At 47.6% G+C, this 24,996-nt stretch overlaps 3 protein-coding genes across 3 annotated transcripts in view; 1 reads left to right on the top strand and 2 right to left on the bottom strand.

The window, feature by feature from the left end:
- MRPL24 (mitochondrial ribosomal protein L24) overlaps positions 1-15,099 on the bottom strand; it is a 64,534-nt gene extending 49,435 nt beyond the window's left edge. The window contains exon 1 of the mRNA XM_083591584.1: positions 14,583-15,099. The gene's annotated coding sequence lies outside the window, so the exon portion shown is untranslated. The remainder of the gene's footprint in view (positions 1-14,582) is intronic.
- The window catches only part of LOC310751719 (uncharacterized protein), a 950,206-nt gene that overhangs the window by 430,027 nt on the left and 495,183 nt on the right, over positions 1-24,996 (bottom strand). The gene's annotated exons all lie outside the window — the stretch shown is intronic.
- On the top strand, positions 6,784-19,115 carry LOC310750929 (ETS translocation variant 3-like protein; the record flags this gene model as incomplete). Its single annotated transcript, XM_083589326.1, has 5 exons — positions 6,784-6,812; positions 8,830-9,291; positions 11,238-11,427; positions 14,055-14,184; positions 18,135-19,115. The coding sequence occupies 5 exons, from the start codon at positions 6,784-6,786 to the stop codon at positions 18,782-18,784; spliced, it is 1,461 nt and encodes a 486-aa protein (XP_083445452.1). The 3' UTR covers positions 18,785-19,115.

Genomic DNA, 24,996 nt, shown 5'->3' with positions numbered 1-24,996 from the left:
ACTTTGCTGGAGAATGGATCTTTCGGAATTGTGAACTGGTATTGCTTTGCCGGTAAATGGGAACTGAACCAAATTTCTCCTCCATCTGAACTTCCACGTAAGGCTATGATTAAGTCCAAGGTCTGAAATGACCCGTCTGCACCCCTTTGCAAAGAACCGGTGTGAAGGGGACCCGATTCTGACTGCCTCTTGCTTTGTGCCTGGTTTCTGCCATGAGGAACAGTCTGGTCTTGCTCCTGAAACAGCCGCAGCCATTCTGGGTTGCAGAACTCAGGGGCAGGAAGAATTATTGGGCTGGTTTCTGCTTTGCGCTGAACAAGCAACAACATAAAGACATCGCGCCCCCCAAGTAGGCAGTGCAAAATTCTGTGCTGAGGAAGCCCAAGAACATCTGAGTTCATTATGCAAATGAAAACAACATTGCATGATGTGTGATGATTCTGTGAGGCAGGTTGGGGCCGCAGGAGCTTTGCTGGGCAATTAAACTGCCCCCCCACCTCCACTGAAAATCTTACTGGGCCCAAGTTTGACTTTGGGTCAGGGGCGTAGGAAGGGGGGGTGGGGGTGGGCGCGTCGCCCCGGGTTACATCATGGAGGGGGGTGTCAAAAAGGAACAATTCCTGCCCCACTAGGGCGGTTCATAAAAAACTTTTTTTAAAAAAACAACGCCTGCTCCAAAGGTCTTATCTTACTACACCAGGGATTATATAGCTATATCTGAAATTTCATGCATATCAGTTAATTTCTTGACCCTCCTCCGCAAAAATAACTGTTTACTCGGCCGTTTTCATATGTCGTGAAGGCTGAAACTTCAATTCAGTGGAGCCAAAACACAATCCATCCTGTAGATTTAAGTATCTGTCCACAGTCGCCTCCTTGTTATCAGGGGCCCATAATCCACATTCCTTTGTAAGAAAATACGAAATAACGTAAAACTGTTTTTGCAGGCAATAAAATCAAATCAATGGGGGGTTGACAAGAAATTTTCCGCACCAGGTACCACCTGACCATCCTACGCCTCTGCTTGGGGTCCTTCAACCCGCATCATTTCAAGCTTGTCCCTGTGAGCTTGAGGGCTAGCAACTTGTCCTTGAAACAAAACACAAAAGCTGGGCTTCTTGAGTGGCTGAACTCTCCCCCTTTGTTGGACTTGTGGAAGGCTCTGAGTGCTGCTTATACCCCTCACTCCTAAAAAATAAAAAATAAAAAGGCACTTATTGATAGCACTTTTGAGGTTTCCCATTGGTTTTCTGTCCTGCACACTCCTGGAAGTGTCTGCACTGCGTGCTGTTAGGATGGCGGACAGTGATATCTTGCCCCTAAATGGGCCATTTTGATCCCTGTGCGTTTTGACCTTCCAGTGTAACCTTCTTCCCCCACCCTCTCTCTCTCTCACACACACAACCAGTCGTTTAGGGTTTCCTATTGCCAGGAGCCTTTTAAATACCACATTCCCCAGAGACTCAAATAAGGGAAATGAAGGGTTCTTTGGCGAGAATAAGCGGAATTTGCAGGGTTGTGGGGAGAGACAGAAAAATACAGAAAATCGCGCCAAGGGGACTCTCTTGTTTTCCACCCCAACACTATTAATTTCTGCCCGGCAACAAACGTGTTCTTGTGAGCTTGGTTTGAACTCCAGAGTGGCAAAATCTGCAAGTTCTGTTTCCCATGCGATGGGAGATAGTCCTGGGGCTGTTGTGTGGCTTCTTTGCAGGATCATTCCCCATCCCGCATGTGCCAGGTTCATAGCTGTCAACGTTTCCCTTTTTTAAAGGGAAATTCCGTTATTCTGAATAGGATTCCTCGCAAGAAAAGGGAAAAGTTGACAGCTATGGCCAGGTTGTTATCCACTTTTCCTTAGGATGTCTCTATTTCCATTGGAGAAATTTTAGATGGCGTGGAGTTATCTGACCCTTGAGCCGTCTGAAGGTAATCCTGTATAGGGAAGTTCTTTTAATGTTTGATGCTTTATTTTATATGTTGGAGGCACCCAAAGCAGCTGGGGTAACCCAGTAAGATGTGGCAGGTATAAATAGTAAAATTATCATTATGGAATGGGACCTCCCTATTTTCATTGGAGAAATGTTGGAGGGTGTGCACCGCATACATAATATGCCTACTAGGAGAACACACACTAAAAGTCTTACAGTATTTTTACGAGGACAAAAAAACCCCCCAAAACCAAGCAAACAAACATATACTGGGCCTTTGAGGCCATTTAGGGCTTTCAAGGTCAGCACCAACACTTTGAATTGTGCTCGGAAACGTACTGGGAGCCAATGTAGGTCTTTCAACACCAGTGTTATATGGTCTCAGCGGCCGCTCCCAGTCACCAGTCTGGCTGCCGCATTCTGGATTAGTTGTAGTTTCCGGGTCACCTTCAAAGGTAGTCCCACGTAGAGTGCATTGCAGTAGTCCAAGCTGGACTTCCCCTGCTCTAACCAGTACAGCTGTCTCTCACACACACATACACAAACATTTCTTTGTGTGTTCAGATTGCCAGCTAGGGGCTTTGCCATGCCTCTGGAGGAGTCCCTAACATGTTCCGGTTTCAACTTTCCAATTTCATCCCCTGCAGGATAAGGGCCTTGTCTCTCTTCCTGCCCCCCCCATCTCCTCCTCCTCCTCGCCAGGAGTGGGAGGGGGCCTGCGGACTGTTCCGATGTCTTGTAATCCGCTTGTGCTAATAGCATTAGGGGTTTTAAACAAACAGGCCCTTGACCTCCTTGCCCAGTGGATGCTAAGTGTTTGGGGGGGGTGCAGTTGAAATGGCCAAGCGCAGCTTGGGGGGGGGTGGCGCCGGTGGAAAAGCTAAGAAGATTGCAAAGGACTTGGGGGGGGGGAGAGAGATTGGATTTGGCAGAGATAAAGTGGGCAGTGAGAGCGCAGTTTACTCTTGCAAAAGGCGCTCCACCCTCTCACCGGCCAGATCAGAATTCCTCGTGAGGGTGGGAAGGCTTTAGGGTGAGTGGGCGAGTCCAAAAATAAGGGGGACCCATAGAAAGACTGAAATAAGAACATAAGAAGAGCCCGAGCCGATCTAGTCCAGCATCGTGTTCTCATGGTGGCCAACTGCGTGCCTCTTTTGGGAAACACGCAAACAGTCTGCCCTTTTCCCCTTATGGGGTACCCAAGAACCCATATAGAGTCCTTACGTGGGTTCCCTTTCAATAGGAGAAAATAAGAGAGGCCAACCAGAGAATATTGAGAAGCAAAGCAGCTAGTAAGCCTGATCTTTATTAAAGCTGTTGCAACAGGGTGCTCCCCTCACACGCAGGAAAGGAGGAGGAACCCAGAACCAAGGTGTGCCTGCCCTTATATGTAGACATTTTAAATTCCTTGCCCTGGAGCTCAAGACCACCCCTCCATATATCATACATACATCACAGAAAAGGTGGTCTACAAGAGAAATTTGAATGTTATTTTTCCTGTCTGCCAGGTTATCTGATAATGCCTTATCTGATTGCCTTTCCTGGTAGTCTGCCCGTTCCTTTGAAATGGTGATTACTAAATTCCTGTAACAAGGAAGGTTTTTTTCACCTCCTCCTTGCAGAGAAACATTTGGTCAGCTTGGGAGTTAAAATGGTCTCAGGACGGTCTTCCTGTGCTGATCTATGTACGTGCTTGGTTGGTACATTTATGAACATTTAATATATATATATAAGACCTTAAATTTTATTATTACAACAGGAAAGCTTAGCGTAGGAGTAGCCTTTTTCCCTCCTGTGGCTTCCAGCAACCGGTACTGTTCAGAAGTGTTTACTGCCTCTGACCCATGTAGGCAGAACATGCAGGCAGAGCTCTCACTTAGGGACTTCTAAAAGAAGCGTATAAATATTCTGACCATTGCCCGTTCCCCGCGTTTGGAAAAACACAGTTCTGTAAGGACCGTAGCACATGGCAGAGATGGATTTCCCTCTCTCTCTCTCTCTCTCTCTCTCTCTCTCACACACACACACACACATGTGTCAGATGTGGGATGTGGGTTCTTGGTTTGTTTTTATTATTATTGTTCTTATTGTTATGCATTTTGTGTTCTCATTTTGTTTTTTGTTGTTGTTGTGAAACACACATCCTCCCGTGATTTTCGGGTGAATGGCAGAATAATAAACAAATCAATCAATCAAATGTTAACCATGGTTCGGGAGCTTCCAGCACCGTTGCCAGCCCTGCCTGTTCATTCTGCACTGTGTTTGGGAAGCGCAGAAATGTCCTGGTTGCTGGCGGCAAAGAATTAAAAGAGCGGGGACCGTTTCCTAAGGATGGCCTTCAGATCTTGAGAGCAGATCCTGGTTTAGGCTGTTGTTGCTGTTGCTGCTGTTGTTGACACCTGCGGCACTGCCACCGTGGCTCAGTCTGCCCCCCCCCTTCCACAAACCGCTTTCTTTGCTATAGAGGATGCAAAATAGCAGATTCTGCCTTGAGCAAGCCAGAATTTTAATTCCTCTCCCCTCCCTGTCAGCTGCAGATGAATCCCAGGGTTGTTCTGTTTTTTTAAATACGACAAGAAAATCCATTTAGGGCCTAACTGTGACCTTGGCCCTTGGCCACGTTTGTTAGGTCTTTAAAAGCCAAGTTAATTAATTGCCCCCCCCTCAAACGCCTGCTCTCCCAAAAGCGATTCCCCCAGAAGGAAGGCAAATCTCTGTGCTTGAGCCCCAACTGAATACGGCCCTTCCTCCTCCTCCTCCTCCTCCTCCTCGCAGGGAGAGGGGTAAGAAGATTTAAAAATTAACCCCTTTCCCTTTCCTTTATATACGGAGGTGGGTTGTCCCCAAACCCTCACATGCGGAGGACGGTGGCCTCTGTTTCTCCTCGCTGTGGTTTCTGGCTGGCCAGAGCTCTCAGGACACGGTAAGTGAGAAGGGGACCAAGTGTGCAGGATGCGACCCCTTCCCACGCCCATATCCCCCATAGGGCACTTCTCTCTCACAGAATCATAGAGTCGCAAGGGACCTCTGGTGGTCATCTATTCCAACCCCGTGCAATGCAGGGATCTCAGCTAAAGCATCCAAGACAGGTGGCCACCATCCTCTGCTGAGAAAACTCCGTGGAAGGAGAGCCCACGACTTCCCGAGGGAGGCCGTTGCACTGCTGAACGGCTCTTAACCCTGGGAAGGTTCTTCCTGGTGGTTCGTCTGAATCTCCTCTCTTCTGTTTTTTTTTTTTTTTAAGATATTTATTAGGGTTTTACAAAAAACAGAGATTTACAGAATAAAAAAAGCAAATAAAAATACAAAAATACATAAAGAAGAAAAAAAGGAAAATACAAAAAACAAATCCATTTTTTGATATTTGCTTGTTTCCTTGACCTCCTCACACCTCCCCTTTTTGCATTCCCATTTACATAATCAATTCAGCAAATCCTTACCCTCTTTCATTTATCTTAACTCTAAATCATAACATATTATAACTCTATATTTTCATCCATTTATCAATTCATTTTTGCATATTCTTATTAACTTTTGTTGCTGAATACCACTTATTGCCAATCCGAACATAATTTTAACATTCATTAATTTTACAATATTTCTGAAGATAGTCTTTAAATTTCTTCTAGTCTTCTTCCACCAACTCTTCTCCCTGGTCTCGGATTCTGCCAGTCATTTCCGCCAATTCCATATAGTCCATCATCTTCATCTGCCACTCTTCCAGGGTGGGTAGATCTTGTGTCTTCCAATACTTTGCAATAAGTATTCTTGCTGCTGTTGTTGCATACATGAAGAAAGTTCTGTCCTAAGAATCTCCTCTCTTCTGACTTGAGTCCATTGGTTTGGGTTCTAGCTTTTGGAGCAGGGGAAAGCAAGCTTGTTCCGTCCCACTGTGAAATAGTCCGCTGGGCAGACGGGGCTCAGGAACCCCCTTGGCAAGAGGGAGCAGCAAGGCAGGCTGATATGTTCTCCTAAGATCACAGAGGTCCCTCCTAACACTGGCGTCTCTCCTGAACCAGATCTGGAGATTCCTCCTTCCTTTTGCAAGGACTGAGAATGCCACTCCCAGGGTACCACTGTTGCCCTACATTGCAGGGTTAGTCTGAGGGATGGACAAATCTTCCCATTTTGTAGACAGTGGTACCTCTGGTTACGTACTTAATTCGTTCCGGAGGTCCGTTCTTAACCTGAAACTGTTCTTAACCTGAAGCACCACTTTAGCTAACGGGGCCTCCTGCTGCCGCCATGCCGCCGGAGCACAATTTCTGTTCTCATCCTGAAGCAAAGTTCTTAACCTGAAGCACTATTTCTGGGTTAGCGGAGTCTGTAACCTGAAGCGTATGTAACCTGAAGCGTATGTAACCCGACGTACCACTGTACTATCATCTTTATAATCTTAAATTCAGTTTGCCGCATTTAATCACAACTGCGTTGTTGTTGTTTTTTTAAAAAAGGTATCTCAATAAGAATGCCCTTGTTGCTTTAGTGCACATTATTTAAAAAAGATATACCTTTTAGCAAGTGATTCCCCCAATTTTGGTATGCTGATTTTGCATGCACACACATGTTTTTGTTCATGCTTTCTTCTCCATTGTACATACGTATATTTGTGCAGATTTTGGGGGGTTGGAGAACAGCGCTGCAAAATTCAGAGAAGTGTGAATTTTTTAAGGATAGCTGTGGTTGATTTGTTTGTGTTTCTTTCATGTCTTGCTTTCGGAAGATGTAAGTGACTCACGAAGATTCACACCCAGATAAATAATCAACATGATCACCATCACATGAAAACATCAGCCAAGCCAAACTTCCCCTCCATCCTTCTTCTACCTTAACAGCAGGAATATTTTTAGGCATGGGCAAAGCTGCCACGCTTCCCAAGAGGTGTGTGCTGGAGGGTTCCTCGTCATGTCCCAGAGGATCGTGGCCCATTGCTGTTGGGCTTTGTGGCTTGGCTGTTGTGGGGATATTGCCAGGCCAGCTTCATGGGGAACAGAATTCCTTGCAAGTTACACTGTGGGCCCCAATCCAGGGTGATGTGTCGCTTGAACACGCAGCGCTTTTTTTAATCTCCCTGCCCTAGAGGGGCTTCTGGAGGAAGTACACAAATGAAAGCCTTGGAAACTTACACAGTACTTGTCTTTTCGCCCCTCTTGCTGATTGTCGGGGATGTGTTGCCCTCTGGATGTTGCGGGACTAAGGCTTGCATCTCTGGCGTTTTCCCGGTCCTCCAGACTTGAGCCTAGGCACTGATTTGGTGGCTGAGACCCCTCCGCAACCAGCATGAGGTTCCTCAAAATCCCAACAGCAAACTTCATGTCTCACGCTGGCTTTTGCCAAATAACAGCCATCTCCCTCCGTTGGTGAAATCTCGCCCAGTTTCACCAACGGTTCAGGCAAAACGGTTTCCCATAAACTACTGTACTCTGAAATTTTACTGCAGTTTGGGCTGACACTTGGTAGCTCTTTCCTTACACTGGTGAAAAACTCTCTCACACACACACAGCGCGGTGTGGGGAATTCCGCTGTGAAATCATTTGTCCACTTCCATTTTCCTTTTAGCTGTCTCTAAGGCAGTTACAAGAAAAACTTAGTAGAGAGGAAGAACTTGGCCGGCCTCCTGAATGCAGGGCCCCCATGAGCAGGCCCAGGAAAAAGGTAATATGAGCCTGCTGGGGACCCCTCTAGTCCAGCATCCTCTTCTCACAGTAGCCAGCCAGAGGCCTCTTTTAGGAAACCTTCAAGCAGCACCTGAGCACAAGAGCGTTCTCCCCGCCTGTGGTTTTCCAGCTACAGTGGTACCTCTGGTTGCGAACGGGATCAGTTCTGGAGGCCCTTTCGCAACATGAAAAGAACGCAACCTGCAGTGGTGCATCTGCGATTCGCCGCTTCTGCGCATGCGCGTGATGTCATTTTGCGCTTCTGCGCATGCACAAGCGGCGAAACCCGGAAGAAACCCTTCCCGGTACCTCTGGGTTGCAGCAGGACATAACCTGAAAGAACGTAACATGAAGCGGACGTAACATGAGGCAGAATATAGCCATTGTGGCAATAATAATAATAATAATAATAATAATAATAATAATAATAATAATAATTTATTTATACCCCGCCCTTCCTGGTTTAAAAAACTGGGCTCATTAGCCACCGATAGCTCTCTCTTCTTCCATGAATTTGTCTAAACTTCTTTTTGCTGACTATCACTATCTCCTGCAGGAATGAGCGTCACTGGATGTCCACAAATTCTAGTGTTATAGAATCATAGAATTGTAGAAGAGTTGGACCCAACTAAACGACTAAACAACAACAAAGGGACCAGAAGGGCCATTTAGTCCAACCTCCTGCAATTCAGGAATCATAGCTGTTATGTACTGAAGTTCTCACCCTGGGCCAGCAGGGTGATGCTGTAGATAGTTTTCACTCAGGTCCGCATATGCAAATAAGGAATTGAAAGTGACGTTCAGTGATTGGATAGTTACAGAAAGTTGTTACTGTTGCTTTGTAGTGGAGCTCTATATAAGCAGGTTGGCTGAACCCTTCAGCCCTGTTCTGTTCTGGCCTGTGAATAAACAAGAGCTGTTTGAAGAATCGCTGTGTCGTCTGATATGTTCACCCACAACTTAACAATAGCTAAAGAATCCCTGGCAGATGGCCAGCCAACTTCTGTTTAAAAATATTCAATGGAGGGGAGTCCACCACTGTTGAGCAGCTCTTACCGGCATAACGTTCTTCCTAATGTTGTGCAGCAGCCTTCTTTCATAGAGGAACTACTCTATCCCTTTGATCGTCCTAGTTCATTTTGTGAAGTTTGCTGCCAAAATAATAATAATAAATGGAATGTGTTTTGGTGCTTCTCCTTGTCCTAATGCTGGGTGACATATTTTCTTTTGCCCCTTGACAGGTCGGTAAGATGCACTGTGGCTGCATCCCTGAGGGGGTCCCTTCTCTCCCCAGCTCCTACTGGATCTCAGGTGAGGGTTGGGTGGGATGAGGAAGGGGCTCACGCAGTGCGGCATCCCAAGGGGGATGTCTCAGCTCTGGGGTGGAGCAAGAGGGGGAGAGGCTGGCAGCCCAAAGTCTGTCCAAGAGCTTTCCTTGCTGTTTTCCCCTCTGCTTTGTGTCCAGGTTTGGCTTTCCCGGACTGGGCCTACAAGGCTGAATCCAGCCCGGGCTCCCGCCAGATCCAGCTCTGGCACTTCATCCTGGAGCTGTTGCAGAAGGAGGAGTTCCGGCACGTCATCGCCTGGCAGCAGGGGGAGTACGGGGAGTTTGTCATCAAGGACCCCGACGAGGTGGCGCGGCTGTGGGGCCGGAGGAAGTGCAAGCCCCAGATGAACTACGACAAGCTCAGCCGGGCCCTCAGGTGAGGGGAGCAGCCAACACAGGTCTTTGCAATGCATCCTGTTCTCATTAAAAGGTAAAGGGACCCCTGACCATTAGGTCCAGTCGTGACTGACTCTGGGGTTGCAGCGCTCATCTCGCTTTACTGGCCGAGGGAGCCGGCGTACAGCTTCCGGGTCATGTGGCCAGCATGACTAAGCCGCTTCTGGCGAACCAGAGCAGCGCACGGAAACGCCCTTTACCTTCCCGCCGGAGCGGTACCTATTTATCTACTTGCACTCTGACGTGCTTTCGAACTGCTAGGTGGGCAGGAGAAGGGACCGGGCAACGGGAGCTCACCCCATCATGGGGATTCGAACCGCCGACCTTCTGATCGGCAAGTCCTAGGCTCTGTGGTTTAGACCACAGCGCCACCCGCGTCCCGTGAGAAACATTATATAGGAGCTAGTTAAAGGTAAGGTAAAGGGACCCCTGACCATTAGGTCCAGTCGTGGCTGACTCTGGGGTTGTGGCGCTCATCTCGCTTTATTGGCCAAGGGAGCCAGAGTACAGCTTCCGGGTCATGTGGCCAGCAGGACTAAGCCACTTCTGGCGAACCAGAGCAGCGCACGGAAACACCGTTTACCTTCCCGCCGCCAGAGCGGTACCTATTTATCTACTTGCACTTTGATGTGCTTTCGAACTGCTAGGTTGGCAGGAGCAGGGACCGAGCAACGGGAGCTCACCCTGTCACGGGGATTCGAACCACCGACCTTCCGATCAGGCAAGTCCTAGGCTCTATGGTTTCATCCACAGCGCCACACACATCCCCTGTTCCCATTAGGGCGCTTTATATACACCGCGTCCGACAACCATGTTCCTAGGGTGGGTTAGAGCAGGAGGAGCTGTTTCTTCTGTGAGCCTTTTGGGTGTTGCCATCTTGGATTTGATGGGAATTGGATATAGAATAACGGAACGGTGGTGTTGGGGGGACCTCAAAGGCCATCTAGTCCAGCCCCCTGCAATGCAGGAATCGCAGCCAAAGAAGGCTGAGGCCACTCAACCTCTGCTTAAAAACTTGCCAACAGGTTCCAAGAGAGCGCATTCCGCTGTGGGATGGCTCTTGCCGCCAGAAAGTTCTTCCTGATGTTTCTTGCCATTTGAATCTCCTTTCTTGGGCTCCTCCCCTCTGGAGAAGCAGGAACAAGCTTGCTCCATCTTCCCCGTGTCAGGTGTTTTAAGATGGCTATCCTGTCACCTGTCAGTCTTCTCTTCTCCAGGCTAAACAGACCCAACGGCCACAACCATTCCTCATTTTTTATTTGCAAGTTGCTTCGAATCCCCGCGACGGGTTGAGCTCCTGTTGCTCGGTCCCTGCTCCTGCCCACCTAGCAGTTCAAAAGCACGTCAAAGTGCAAGTAGATAAATAGGTACCACTCCAGCGGGAAGGTAAACTGCGTTTCCGTGCACTGCTCTGGTTCGCCAGAAGCGGCTTAGTCCTGCTGGCCACATGACCCGGAAGCTGTACACCGGCTCCCTCGGCCAGTAAAGCGAGATGAGCGCTGCAACCCCAGAGTCGGCCACGACTGAACCTAATGGTCAGGGGTCCCTTTACCTTTTTGGATGGCAAACAAGTGATTATTAATGATGGTGATGATGCTTGATTTCCAGCAAAGTGCATGGTGGCTGTTGCCCATTGATGACAACAAATCCCAGGTGGCAGTGGCCATTGGCTCACCTCAGGTTACTCACTCACCTGTAGTGGCTGGTTAGGTAGCGTTGGGTGGGCTTTCTTGAAGCATGTGAGTTTCCAGGACAATTTGCTCGTCTTTTTCTCTGTCTGCTTTGTTCCCGGGCGATTATCTAACCCTCTTCTGAGGTCTCCCATTGCGGCTTCTGGCTGGCCACTGTGAGAAGAAGGTTCTGATCCAGCAGCCGGGCTCTTCTTACTTTCTTACGTCGGTTCTCCTTTCTCCTCCTTCTTCGCAGGTATTATTACAACAAGCGGATCCTCCACAAGACGAAAGGCAAGAGGTTCACCTACAGGTTCAACTTCAGCAAGCTGATCTTCATCAACTACCCGCTGTGGGGCGTCCAGCCTCCTTCTCGGCCGATGTGGATGGGGGCGGCCAGGATGTACCGGCCTCGTGGCGGCGGGAGTCTCAGTGCGCAGACAGAGGTGGGCTCTAGCAGCTGTGTGGAATACACTGAGAGCCTTATCCTCCACCGAAATGCATTCCATGTTAAATAATACTAATACTAATACTACTAATAATAATTGAAGTGAGGGACAGGAGGCAGGAGTTGATAAAGCAGGTGAGCTGCACACAGGTGAGCTGCAAGTAAGCTGCCGGCCAGCTCTGTGGAGGCTCCTTTTATTGACACAAATATGCAAACCAGGCAGATACATTTTGGGCTGTGACCTTTACACATCTTCCAGTCCCAAGATTGTGGGGTGGTACAAAGTTATTTTGGCACCTGTTTCCACCGCGTCATTTCCCCCTTGCACAGTGTATGACGAAGGAGACAAAAGGTCTCAGAGACAAAGGTCACAGACAGGACACCGCAGGCTACTGAGACGGCAAAAGGTTAGACAGAGGGCATGATGTTCAGACAGCTGTGGCTTTGTCTGCGAGGGGGAGTGTGCCCCACACCCCAAGGTCATGCGTGCAGGCAGGCTGAGTCTGCCTGCGGGTGGGGAGTGCGCCCTGGGCCCAGCAATCATCCCTACAAATAACAATAACAATAACAATAGCAATAATAAATTTTATTTATACCCCGCCCTCCCAAACCAAGACCGGGCTCAGGGCAGCTAACACCAGGTAAAAACAATTGATTAAAATACAACTTAAAAACAAGATTAAGTACAACATTAAAATGCAGCCTCATTTCAGTAGAAACTCAAATCAAAAACTTTTTTGGGGATGAAAACGTCAAGTCTTCACCAAGGCTAACTATCCAGACTGGTCCTACATGGGCCAGAAAAAAGCCAGGGAAGTCCCCAGATAGGGGTTCCATCACAGAAGGAGAAAGGAAAGAGGGGGAGGGGATCAAGTTGATTCCAAGCCAAAGTCCAGGCGGAACAGCTCTGTCTTGCCGGTCCTGCGGAAAGAAATCAGATCCTGCAGGGCCCTGGTCTCATGAGGCAGAGCGTTCCACCAGGCTGGAGCCATCACTGAGAAGGCCCTGGCTCTGGTTGAGGCTCATCTGACTTCCTTAGGGCCCGGGACCACTAGGGTGGTGCTCTTTATGGACCTTAAGGTCCTCTGTGGGGCACAACCCCAGGGCCCCTCCGTTGTAGGTGCAAAGTAAGGATGCCTAGAGGGGCCTTGAAAGCCACACTATTCCTCTACACAAGCTGCACGGTAGGAGCCCTCAGCACCCTTAGGTGGCCCTTCGGCAGAAGTTTGTCATGTAGGTACATAAGAAGAGAGCGGGGCCTTCTCTGTGGTGGTGCCCCGGCTGCCTACTGCCCCCTCCACATACACTACCAAGGCTACACCTAGTGCTGCACCTAGGCAACACCTACTGCGTCCTTTTCAGCAACAGGCGCAAACCTTTCTATGTGCCCCATCAATTTCAGATGATGATGGTATTTTAATTCATATTATTGCTTTATTTATTGCATTTAGATCCCACCTTTCCCACATGAGGAGCTCAAGGTGGTGTATGTGGTTCCCCCTCCGCCCATTTAATCCCCATGACAACCTTGCGAGGCAGGTTAATAATAATACTATAATAATAATTTATTATTTATACCCCGCCCATCTGCCTGGGTTTCCCCAGCCACTCCAGGCGGCTTCCAACAGAACACTAAAATACAATAACCTATTAAACATGAAAAGCTTCCCTAAACAGGGCTGCCTTTAGATGTCTTCTAAAAGTTCGGTAGATTTTGTTCTCTTTGACATCTGGTGGGAGGGCGTTCCACAGGGAGGGCGCCACCACCAAGAAGGCCCTCTGCCTGGTTCCCTGTAACCTCACTTTTTGCAGTGAGGGAACCACCAGAAGGCTCTCGGAGCTGGACCTCAGTGTCCGGGCAGAACGATGGGGGTGGAGTTGCTCCTTCAGGTATACTGGACCAAGGCTGTTTAGGGCTTTCAAGGTCAGCACCAACACTTTGAATTGTGCTTGGAAACATCCTGGGAGCCAATGTAGGTCTTTCAAGACTGGTGTTATGTGGCTCCCAGTCACCAGTCTTGCTGCCACATTCTGGATTAGTTGTAGTTTCCGGGTCACCTTCAAAGGTAGCCCCACGTAGAGCGCATTGCAGCAGTCCAAGCAAGAGATAACCAGGGCATGTACCACTCTGGCGAGACAGTCTGCGGACAGGGAGAGTCTCATCCTGCGTACCAGGTGGAGCTGGGAGACAGCTGCCCTGGACACAGAATTGACCTGCGCCTCCATGGACAGCTGTGAGTCCAGAATGACTCCCAGGCTGCGCACCTGGTCCTTCAGGGGCACAGTTACACAGTTAGGCTGAGAGGCAGTGACTGGCCCATGTCAGCTAGCGGGTTTCAATGCCAAGAAGGGATTTGAACCCTGCTGTATCTGTTCCCAATCTGACACTCTAACCACCACACCGGCTCAATTTAAAGTTTATTTATTTGTTTGTTTTTAAATCCCTCCAATATTGTATTGTTGCACTGACTTGTGATTTGTTTTTTTAAAAATGTTGAATTTCTTTCTACACCACCCTGAAATGCATTTTTTGAATAAGAGGTGGTCTGTATCCATTTTAAAATAAAAACTACTTGGCGATCCCTTTAAAAACTGTCCTGCGGCCCTTCCCTCTTTCCTTCCCAGCTCTTACAGAATATGATGTTTGGCCGAAGGACCTGCCCTGACCACCTGGCCTTCCACAGGTGTGCCCATGACCTGACCCTTGACCTCGACGACCCCAGGGAGAAGATGGGAGCGGTGGCCACCAGCCCTTGTAAGTGTGCGGGGTGTTACAAAGGCAGGGTCCCCTCTGATACCTGGACCCTGAATCCAGAAGGTGGTGGTGAGAGAGCAGGGCCTTCTCTGTAGTGGCCCACTCACATACAAACGCCATTTACAGAATGCTCTCCCTGGTGAGGCCCGCCTGGTGCCAGCCTTGTCATTGTTTTTAGTACCAGGCAAGGACTTGCTTTGTTTTGTTTTCCAGCACATTCTAAAGTCGCCACTTTAAATAACAAAAGAATCTGTTTTTAGTTTATTATTACTTTAACTTCTTGAAAACCTTAAATTGTTGATAGTTTTTCTTATTAATTTTATTGTTTTATATTGAGTATAGCATCTAGATCAAGGGAAGTAATAGTGCCACTGTATTCTGCTCTGGTCAGACCTCACCTGGAGTACTGTGTCCAGTTCTGGGCACCACAGTTCAAGAAGGACACTGACAAACTGGAACGTGTCCAGAGGAGGGCAACCAAAATGGTCAAAGGCCTGGAAACGATGCCTTATGAGGAACGGCTAAGGGAGCTGGGCATGTTTAGCCTGGAGAAGAGGAGGTTAAGGGGTGATATGATAGCCATGTTCAAATATATAAAAGGATGTCACATAGAGGAGGGAGAAAGGTTGTTTTCTGCTGCTCCAGAGAAGCGGACACAGAGCAATGGATCCAAACTACAAGAAAGAAGATTCCACCTAAACATTAGGAAGAACTTCCTGACAGTAAGAGCTGTTCGACAGTGGAATTTGCTGCCAAGGAGTGTGGTGGAGTCTCCTTCTTTGGAGGTCTTTAAGCAGAGGCTTGACAACCATATGTTAGGAGTGCTCTGATGGTGTTTCCTGCTTGGTAGGGGGTTGGACTCGATGGCCCTTGTGGTCTCTTCCAACTCTACGATTCTATGATTGTTTTTGTAAACTGCTTTGAGATTGGTTGGGTTTTTTTTAGCAATCAAGCATTGTTGTCGCTTTTTTAAAGGGAAAAGAAAGTCCAGTTTTTTTAAAAGTATTTATTTAGGATGACAGGGGCATTAATTAGATTAGATTAATTGAGTAATTCATCTCTATCCCGCCCTTCCTCCAAACGAGCCCAAGGCAGCAGACAAATCATGACTGAAACAATGCAATTCTACAGGCAGTTAAAAACAACCTTCTGAAAAGATTGCAGAATTGGTCATGGATATTTATATATATATTAATCCAACAAGAGTAGTGTAAAAAACCCCAATTTTTAATCTGAAAGCATTTGTAAATGGCTGTGATAACATAACATTTCAGCCAGATCAGCTGCTGTGAATCAGAGTGAATTATATTTTTGGAGGCTGAACAGCCGGCTTGGATTGGCAGATTGTTAGCTGGCGGGTCAGTTGTTCCAAGGTGACCTCATGTGGCTCTTTCAGTAGGTCAGTGAGGAAAGGACCACAAACAAACGAGACCTGTGAGTGACCAGTCGGTGGCCCTGGACTGGACTTGTGGTCTTCTTGCGCCCCCTAGCGATGGATGCCAGGTCCAACCTCTCCTGGCTCAGTTTATGCTTGATCTTTCAGCCTCATTTCCATGGGCAGGAGAGCGTACCAGTCGAAATTATACGAAGTCCAGCATGGAAGGATTGGGGATAAATTTGAACTTCCCTCTTTGCCACTGACATGCTAAGTCACCTTCCCTTTCACCTCCAAACTTCAGTTTCCTGTTGTGGTCAAGGGTAAAGGGACCCCTGACCATTTGGTCCAGTCGTGGCCGACTCTGGGGTTGCGGCGTTCATCTTGCTCTATGGGCCAAGGGAGCCGGCGTACAGCTTCTGGGTCATGTGGCCAGCAGGACTAAGCCTCTTCTGGCAAACCAGAGCAGCGCACGGAAACGCCGTTTACCTTCTCGGTGGAGTGGTACCTATTTATCTACTTGCACTTTGACGTGCTTTCGAACTGCTAGGTTGGCAGGAGCAGGGACCGAGCAACAGGAGCTCACTCCTTCGCCGGGATTCGGACCGCTGACCTTCTGATCGGCAAGTCCTAGGCTCTGTGGTTTAACCCACAGTGCCACCCGTGTCCCTGCTGTGGTCAAAACATCTCTTTAAAACAAACAAACAAGCAACAACAATTTCTCACATTTTGGTCCCACCTCCTTTCCATCATGGAAACTGAGTGATGCTGGCATCTTTTTTCACTCTTTCTAAATCATGGGGTAGAGTGGGAGGCGGGCTGTGTACAAGAATTACAGGAAAACACAACTAAAAAAAAAAATAACAATAAAGCCACAGTAATTCTGCAGGTTTCAGGCAGGGGACATTCTCAGCCTTACCTGGAGATGTTGGGGATCGAACCTAGGACCTTCTGCATGTTAATCAAATGCTCTGTTGTTGAGATACAGTGGTTCCCCTTAAAATGAAGTAGGATTCTAGTCCTCATGGTTCTGAATAAAGTGCTGATTTAAATATGCAGGCAAAGCAGATGCTCAGCTACTGAGCTGTGGTCCCTATACACAAATGCACGTGCTTGTATTAATCAAACAGCACTACCTCCCACCAGATTAACTGGGGGAACTAGACTTTAGTTGATAGATCAGTTTAAGCTTGCAGCCCTTAGAATAATGTTACAAATAGACAAGTCATTTAAAAAAGCCTGGAGATGCCTTTTCACTTAAGACAAGTGCTGGATCAGGCCAATGCCCCATCTAGTCCAATAGCTTGTTCTCATCATGGGCAGCCTGGTGCCTTTGGAAGCCTGCAAGCTGGACGTGAGCAGCATCCTGCCTCCCTGTGACTCGTATTCAGCAACTCACAGGTATTCAGCAACTCATGACACCTCTGACAGTAGAGGTGGAACAGAGCCATTGTGGCTCGTAGCCGATGACGGCCTGGCCCTTCATGCTTGATCTAATCCTCTTTAGTTGACACTTTGGGTCTCTTCCAATTCTACAATTCTTCTAAAGCCATCCAAGCCATTTTACAATTCTTCTAAAGCCATCCAAGTAACTGGCCATTTTTTTGCTGTTAACTGTTCTGGGGGCTGTGCCTTTCTTGTTTTCTTTTTCTTTCCTTCTTTCCTTCCTTCCGTGGGAGCCAGTGTGGTGTAGTGGTTAAGAGCGGTGGACTCGTAATCTGGGGAACCGGGTTCGCGTCTCCGCTCCTCCACCTGCAGCTGCTGGGTGACCTTGGGCCAGTCACACTTCTCTGAAGTCTCTCAGCCCCACTCACCTCACAGAGTGTTTGTTGTGGGGGAGGAAGGGAAAGGAGAATGTGAGCCGCTTTGAGACTCCTGAAGGGGAGTGATTGTTAGGATATACAGTGGTACCTCGGGTTACAGACACTTCAGGTTACAGACGCTTCAGGTTACAGACTCTGCCAACCCAGAAATAGTACCTCGGGTTAAGAACTTTGCTTTAGGATGAGAACAGCGGGAGGCCCCATTAGCTAAAGCGGTACCTCAGGTTAAGAACAGTTTCAGGTTAAGAACGGACCTCCAGAACGAATTAAGTACTTAGCCCGAGGTACCACTGTAGTTCTATTCCACCTTAGAAGGGTCAGGCTTGACTGTTGTGTATCACATGCCTGTTTACATCCAGCACAGTCTGCTGGGAACTTCCGTTGCATGTTGCTTTTGCTATATTGCTGTTTTGCCAGAGACGAAGGGATGCAGACATGTTTTCCTTCGTTCCTGAACTATGCTGAATAAAAGCTGTAAATGTGCTTGCACATTTCCCTGTCCGACTCATCTGCTGTTTGATGATTTACACACTCTGGTGACAGAGCGTGCACGGGTCTCTAAACGTATCTGAGGCTCGTGTCGCTGTTTGATGCTGTTCTAAGGAAGACCGGCTGCTGGCCGGTGGCTGGAGCTGGATGGGGGCCTGCCTGATGCCTGCCTGATGCCCCCGTCTTCCTGGCAGTATCCCAACAGTGATAAAGCGGGACATCAAATCCAAACTCTTCTTCTTCCTTCCTTCCTTCCTCTCCAGGTCTTGGGTCCATCTCACCTTCTTGCATCTTCAACTCCTGCTGCTGCTTCCGAGCCCAAGAGAAATGCTGCCCTCTGGCCGCTTTCCCCACACCCCTCCCTCACCCAGGATTTGCCCCCCACCCTGGCCGGCAGCTCTGCCCAGGGCTACCCCAGCAGTACCCCCTCTCCAATCCGCCTTGCTTTGCTGCTGCCAGTAGTCACTTTTTCCACCAGGGAGGCCAGCCTGGCATGCCCTTAGAGGAGAGAGCACTGTTCCCAAGCCAGCTGGCCAACCCCAAAGCACAACATCTCCTGATGGCCATGGACTCTCCCGCGAGGAAGTCAGGAGGAGGAGCTTTTCCTGGGCTGGAGTTGCTGCCTGACTCTCCCCTGTCATCTTGGGAGGAAGAAGAGACGCAGCAGGAGGTTCGTCATGGCGCTCGTCTCCTTGGTGAGGCCTGCCTTGGGGTCAAGGCTGAGATGGCACTGGTGGAGGCCAGGTCCTGCGGCAAACTGTTTGTGGGTCCCCGTGTGGCAGGGAAAGGTCTGCACGGCTCCTCACAAGTCAGCAACCTCCAGCCAGCAGCTGCCCCAAACACTGGTGGCCCTGGTTTTAGGCCAGTGGCTGGTGGGAAACCTGACTGGGCGATGCCCTCTCCTCAAGTTTGAGCAAAGGTCTTCCTTTCTCTTCCTTTCTTTGTGGAAGAACCTCCATCTTCCTGCCAACACAGCTGAACTGCTGCTTCTCCGCTCCAAATCAGTCATAGCTTCAGGTCTCGTTTCCTTGCAAAGTCAGCAGCACAGAATTTCCTGATCCCCAAACCAAAGAGAAGCTGCTTGCCTGGGCAGACTTGTGCGATGGAATGACCACGTGGCGCAAAACAGGACTCTGTGTCTCTGGGATGCAGTTCTGCCCAGCAAACCAAAGTCTGAAAGCTCCCAGAAATAAACCAAGAATGTTTGCATATAGACCAGCCAAAGTTCACTCCTCCTTGCTAAAAGCTGCCTGTATCTATGCGTGCATGTTTAATAAAGAATACCTGAGAACACTCCTGATCCAGCTGATGGCCTGATTCTGGCGTCATGAGGTGGCCTTTCATTCCTGATTTGATTGTGCATTGCTTTGTAACGATGTGTTGGGTCTCTGGACCGTAATAAAGGTTGATTGATTGATTGATTGATTGATTTGATTGGCCCCAGCCTGACACCTTTTCTGGGTGCTAAATTGCCAACAGAATAGGAGCACCTGCCATGTGTAGGATGGTGATTCCTGCATCGCAGGGGGTTGGACTAGATCAGGCGTCCCCAACCTTCGGCCCTCCAGATGTTTTGGACTACAATTCCCATCATCCCTGACCACTGGTCCCGTTAGCTAGGGATCATGGGAGTTGTAGTCCAAAACATCTGGAGATCCGCAGGTTGGGGATGCCTGGCCTAGATGACCTTGGAGGTACATCCCAACTCCACTGTTCTGATTCTGTGATTGTTTATCCACAAGCCAGAATGTTGCTAAGTTGCCCTAATATGACGGGACCCTGGTGGGGGCGGGGGCTGAGGGATACCTCCCTCCTAGAACCAAAGAATTGCAGAGTTGGAAGCTTTTAATGTGTGACATTTTTGTTAAGTTGTGGGTGAACATATCAGACGACACAGCGGTTCTTCAAACAGCTCTTGTTTATTCACAGGCCAGAACAGAACTGAACTGAAGGGTTCAGCCAGCCTGCTTATATAGAGCTCCACTAGAATGCAACAGTAACCATTTTCTGTAACTATCCAATCACTGAACGTCACTTTCGATCCCTTATTTGCATACGTGGACCTGAGTGAAAACTATCTACAGTATCCCCCTGCTGGACCAGGGTGAGAACTTCAGTACATATCAATTTTAATGTATTTTTAATCTTTGTTGGAAGCAGCCCAGAGTGGCCTGAGAGACAAATATTAAATTACTACTACTACTACTACTACTACTACTACACCCAAGGGTCATCTAGTCCATCCCCTGCAATGCAGGAATCATGGGTAAAGAATCCCTGACAGATGGCCACCCAGCCTTCTGTAAACTAATGCCCACTGTGTGTCTGTGTTGCATGTTATTTATATTTCCTTGCAGCAAACTGCAAAAGATATATAGGTCATCTATTTGAAATCCCTGCTCTGCTTAACTGAGCAAACCAGAACACTTAGCTTAAAGAACCTTAAACCTCTCTCTGTTTGGCCACTCACTTGTGGGAATTATTCTTTGATATATTTTACATAAATTGTACATTACGAAAGAGAATGCTAGCGAAAGCTCTTGATGTGCATAATATTCATGGAAGACCAACAGGAAGACAGTTCCCTGCTCTCAGGAACTTACAGTTTAAAATCTGAGAGACAGGCGGAAGGCAAGAAAATGACTCTGAGGGTAAACAGAGAAGAAGACAGGTTCATCTCAGTTACACCTAATTCCTATTGATGCCAGCAGGGTAGGATTTTGTGGGCCCCAGTCAGCAGAATAAGCAGGAGGCCCCCCAAAAAACATAGCTACAGGACTGCCTTACCTTTGGGGAAGGGTCATCGCTCAGTGGTTAGAGCCTCTGTCCCTGGGCTTAATCCCCAGTCTCCAGGTAGGACTGGGAATATTCCCCACCTGAAACCCTGGGAAGACTCCTGCCAGTCTCTGTGTAGACGATATTGAGCTAGATGGACAAACCATCTGTTTTTTTTTTTAATAAATTTTTTTATTAATTTTCCAACATATATCAAAACACAACACAACTGACAATACACAAACAAACAAACATACAAACACATATAATTTCATAACCTCTTTTTCTTAAACCTTATTTCAACGACTTCCCCATACCTCCCTTTTCTGCATCCCTGTTTTAAACTTTTCCAGCAACCCCTAATTTCAATTACTTATAATTCACTTTCTTTAATCCTTTTTCTCTTACCCAATTATTTGTCACTGCAATTCTGTTTTACATTACCCATAACATTTTAGCACTCATTAATTTTACAACAGTTCTTAAGGTAGATTTTAAATTTCTTCCAATCTTCTTCCACCGTCTCTTTTCCTTGGTCACGGATTCTGCCAGTCATCTCAGCCAGTCCCATATAGTCTATCACCTTCGTCTGCCACTCTTCCAGCGTGGGTAGTTCTTGTGTCTTCCAATACTTTGCTAAAAGTACTCTTGCTGCTGTTGTAGCATACATAAAGAACGTCCTATCTTTCCTTGACACCAATTGGCCTACCATGCCCAGGAGAAAGGCCTCTGGTTTCTTATGAAAGGTACACTTAAGTACCTTCTTGATTTCATTATAGATCATTTCCCAGAAGGCCTTGATCCTTGGGCACGTCCACCAAAGGTGGTAGAAAGTACCTTCAGTTTCCTTACATTTCCAGCATTTATTATTGGGCGTATGATAGATTTTTGCAAGCTTGATTGGGGTCATGTACCACCTATAAATCATTTTCATAATGTTCTCTCTTAAGGCATTACATGCCGTAAATTTTATACTGGTAGTGATGGACAAACCATCTGAGAGATGCACCTGTGTTTTCTGCCTTGGCAGAGTGGCTATTAATACTGTAGGGTTTTTTAGAAGAGATGCACTTGCTGTCTTCTTGCAGAAATTGCCTCATCACTGCATCCTGGCTGCTGCTGTCTTACCTGGGCAGGTGAAGGTGCCTTTTACTGTCTGGTCTGTTGCAAAGGTGGGTAAGGAATGAATTGACAGACAAGACAGTGATTGGCAAGGCCACAAGAGAAAGCGAGAGATAGGAGATAGACATGAAAAGGCCACAAACATGACAGCAAAACTTCCAGGATGCCAGACCAAAGGCCCAGTCCCTTTGCTTTCAGGCAGGGAAATGTGTTCAGCCTGAGGGCCGCATTCCATTCTGGGCCACCTTCCAAGGGCCAACAGTGGGAGGGGTCAGAAGCCAGAGTGGGCGAGGCAATGCATTTAAATTTTACACCTTTGCTGCAGCCCACACACCCACCCACACCCACACACACCCTCACACACCCTACGCCTCTCTTCTCCATCCAGGCAAACGATTCCAACTTTATGATCTATTTTCAAGGGGCATTATGAGTCACAATTCAGGCCAGGCAAAAACACGCAAGGAGGGTACAAAGCAGGGACAGTGAGAGGTGCATCCTGGGGAGAGTTTGTAGGGCCAGAGAGAGAGTTTTAAAGGGCCACATTCCTAGCCCCTGGGGCCAGAGGTTCCCACACATAAAGGTAAAGGTAAAGGGACGCCTGACCATTAGGTCCATTTGTGGACGACTCTGGGGTTGTGGCGCTCATCTCGCTTTACTGGCTGAGGGAGCCAGCGTACAGCTTCCTGGTCACATGGCCAGCATGACTAAGCTGCTTCTGGCGAACCAGAGCGGAGCACGGAAACGCCGTTTACCTTCCCACCGGAGCAGTACCTACTTTTCTACTTGCACTGGCGTGCTTTCAAACTGCTAGGTTGGCAGGAGCAGAGACTGAGCAACGGGAGCTCACCCCATCGCCGGGATTCGAACCGCCGACCTTCTGATCAGCAAGCCCTAGGCTCTGTGGTTTAACTCACAGCGCCACCCGCGTCCCTTTCCCACACATACTCTAGTACAAAAGTAGCTGTTTATACTCAGCCTGAAAAAAAGGGGGTGAAAATTCCATTTCGACTGAGAACCGATTATGAAAGATAGCAGCTATCCTTGTAGCCCCCTATAAAACTGAGGGGCGGCTCTCCCATAGCTACCTCGGAGTTTCTGAGGGGTGGTTCAGGCTGGTCACCTATCACAGCAACTAGACTGTTGGGCAGAAGGACATCAGCATCCCCTGGTGACCATATGGGGTCACTGCAAACATTGCTCCCGAGCACCTGGCAGGTGAGGCCTGCAAAGCAGCGTGCAAAAGAGATGGGGGACCATCACTCCTACCTTGCGGGATCTCAGCCACTCTGCAATCCCAGCTGGGTTCATCCCCAAATGTCCAGTCCAAGATGACTAAAAGGAGCTGCTTTGTTCCACTGGTTGCATGCCTATTAATTTTTTATTATTTATAGAAAATGGGAATGTGGACTGTCTTCAGCTGTGGCTATTGATTGATTGATATATTTATTTAACTGAATCATTTATCATCTGCACTTCCATAAAAGTGTAGCAAAGTGGTCTACTACAGCATAAACCAGGCTCTTTGAATTGTTTCCATTCTAGTTGGCCACTATAAAAACTGCTATGTAACTCTAGGAACTGGTACCTGAATTTGCTTGTTTTTCTCTTTTCCCCCTTTGTTTCGCATCTCTTTGATTGTAATCCTGCGGTCAGAGACTGCCAGCCTTGCTTGTATTTATCGTACATATGTCATTCCGGAAACATTTTCATCTGAGGAGTGGAGTAAAAAACTTAATTTAAATGAATAGCAAAACTGCCACAGCTCTCCCGCCCCCACCCTGAATCCTGGGAGTTGTAGTTTAAAACACGGTTTTAACAATGAGTCCGTAAGTGACTGTGGAGGCCAATTCTGGATCCCCACGTCCTTCCACAGTGGGGACATTGGTTTCCAGGTGGGAGTCAATCACGGTGTGGATTTGCCAAGTGTGCCTTCCTCTTAGCACCTTTGTGTCCTGAGTTCGAGTGTCTTCAAAGCCCAGGACACCTTTGGTCAAGGCTGTTCTCCAACTGGAGCGCTTGCAGGCCAGTGTTTCCCAGTTGTCGGTGTTTATACTACATTGTTTGAGATTTGCCTTGAGAGAGTCTTTAAACCTCTTTTGTTGACCACCAGCATTACGCTTTCCATTTTTAAGTTGAGTATAGAGGAGTTGCTTTGGAAGACGATCATCAGGCATCCGCACAACATGACCAGTCCAACGAAGTTGATGTTGAAGAATCATTGCTTCAACGCTGGTGATCTTTGCTTCTTCTAGTACACTGGTATTAGTTCGCCTGCCTTCCCAAGTGATGTGTAAACTTTTTTTGGAAACATTTTTAGTGGAATCTTCCGAGGAGTTGGAGATGGCCTTTGTAAGTGGTCCTTTACCCAAAGAATTACACCCCTAGCAACTCACACATTTAAAAAAACTGACGGGTGAACCCCACCAACCATAGCTGTCAACTTTTCCCTTTTCTTGCGAGGAATCCTATTCGGAATAAGGGGATTTCCCTTAAAAAAGGGGAAACGTTGACAGCTATGCCACCAACCCAGAGAAGATATTGGGCAGAAGAACAATGGAAGTCCCTCGAGAATTCTCCTCATGGAAAAACAGGGAGAATTGGGCAAAGGAAAGGCTTCCCTTCGGTCCGGCCGGCCCAGCCATTAGGCAGCAGGGTGAGGTGACTGCCTCAGGCAGCGGACACAGAGGGGTCAGGCAGGACTAGTGATGCTAAATTCTCGAGAATAATCTTTTGGAGAATGTTCTCGAGAATACTCCCGTTTAATGAGAATATTAGAGAATTTTCATTTAAAATAGGAGAATATTCCTTTTAATGCATTGAAAACGATATAATTTTAAGGCATTGAAAGTGATATAATTAGTTAATATATATGTTTATTCGTGGGTAAACTTGTTCAGATGGCAACCAAAAACTGTACAGATATTTTTCTTCAATGGGGCAATGCATTGAATTCACATTCTTTGATTTTTTTTGCACCAAACTTGAAAATTCAACATGAATGACTCACGTCAATCATTAAGCCTGCCACTAACCGTATATTTACCATCAGCTTTGAATTCTAATTATGTTGTGTATGTATGAAATGTAGCTTTTAAAGTAAAAGGAATATTTAAAAAAACCCTCAGGTCCGCTACATGAGTATGTTCTTTAATAAGCATATCTACATGGTACAGTATTTCCAGTGCAACACTAATAAAACCAATATAAAGTTTAAAACAAATGCTC

Source organism: Podarcis filfolensis (assembly GCF_964270895.1).
Source record: "Podarcis filfolensis genome assembly, chromosome: 16".
In the NCBI taxonomy this organism is placed as follows: Eukaryota; Metazoa; Chordata; class Lepidosauria; order Squamata; family Lacertidae; genus Podarcis; species Podarcis filfolensis.
This window is presented reverse-complemented; position numbering and strand designations above follow the sequence as displayed.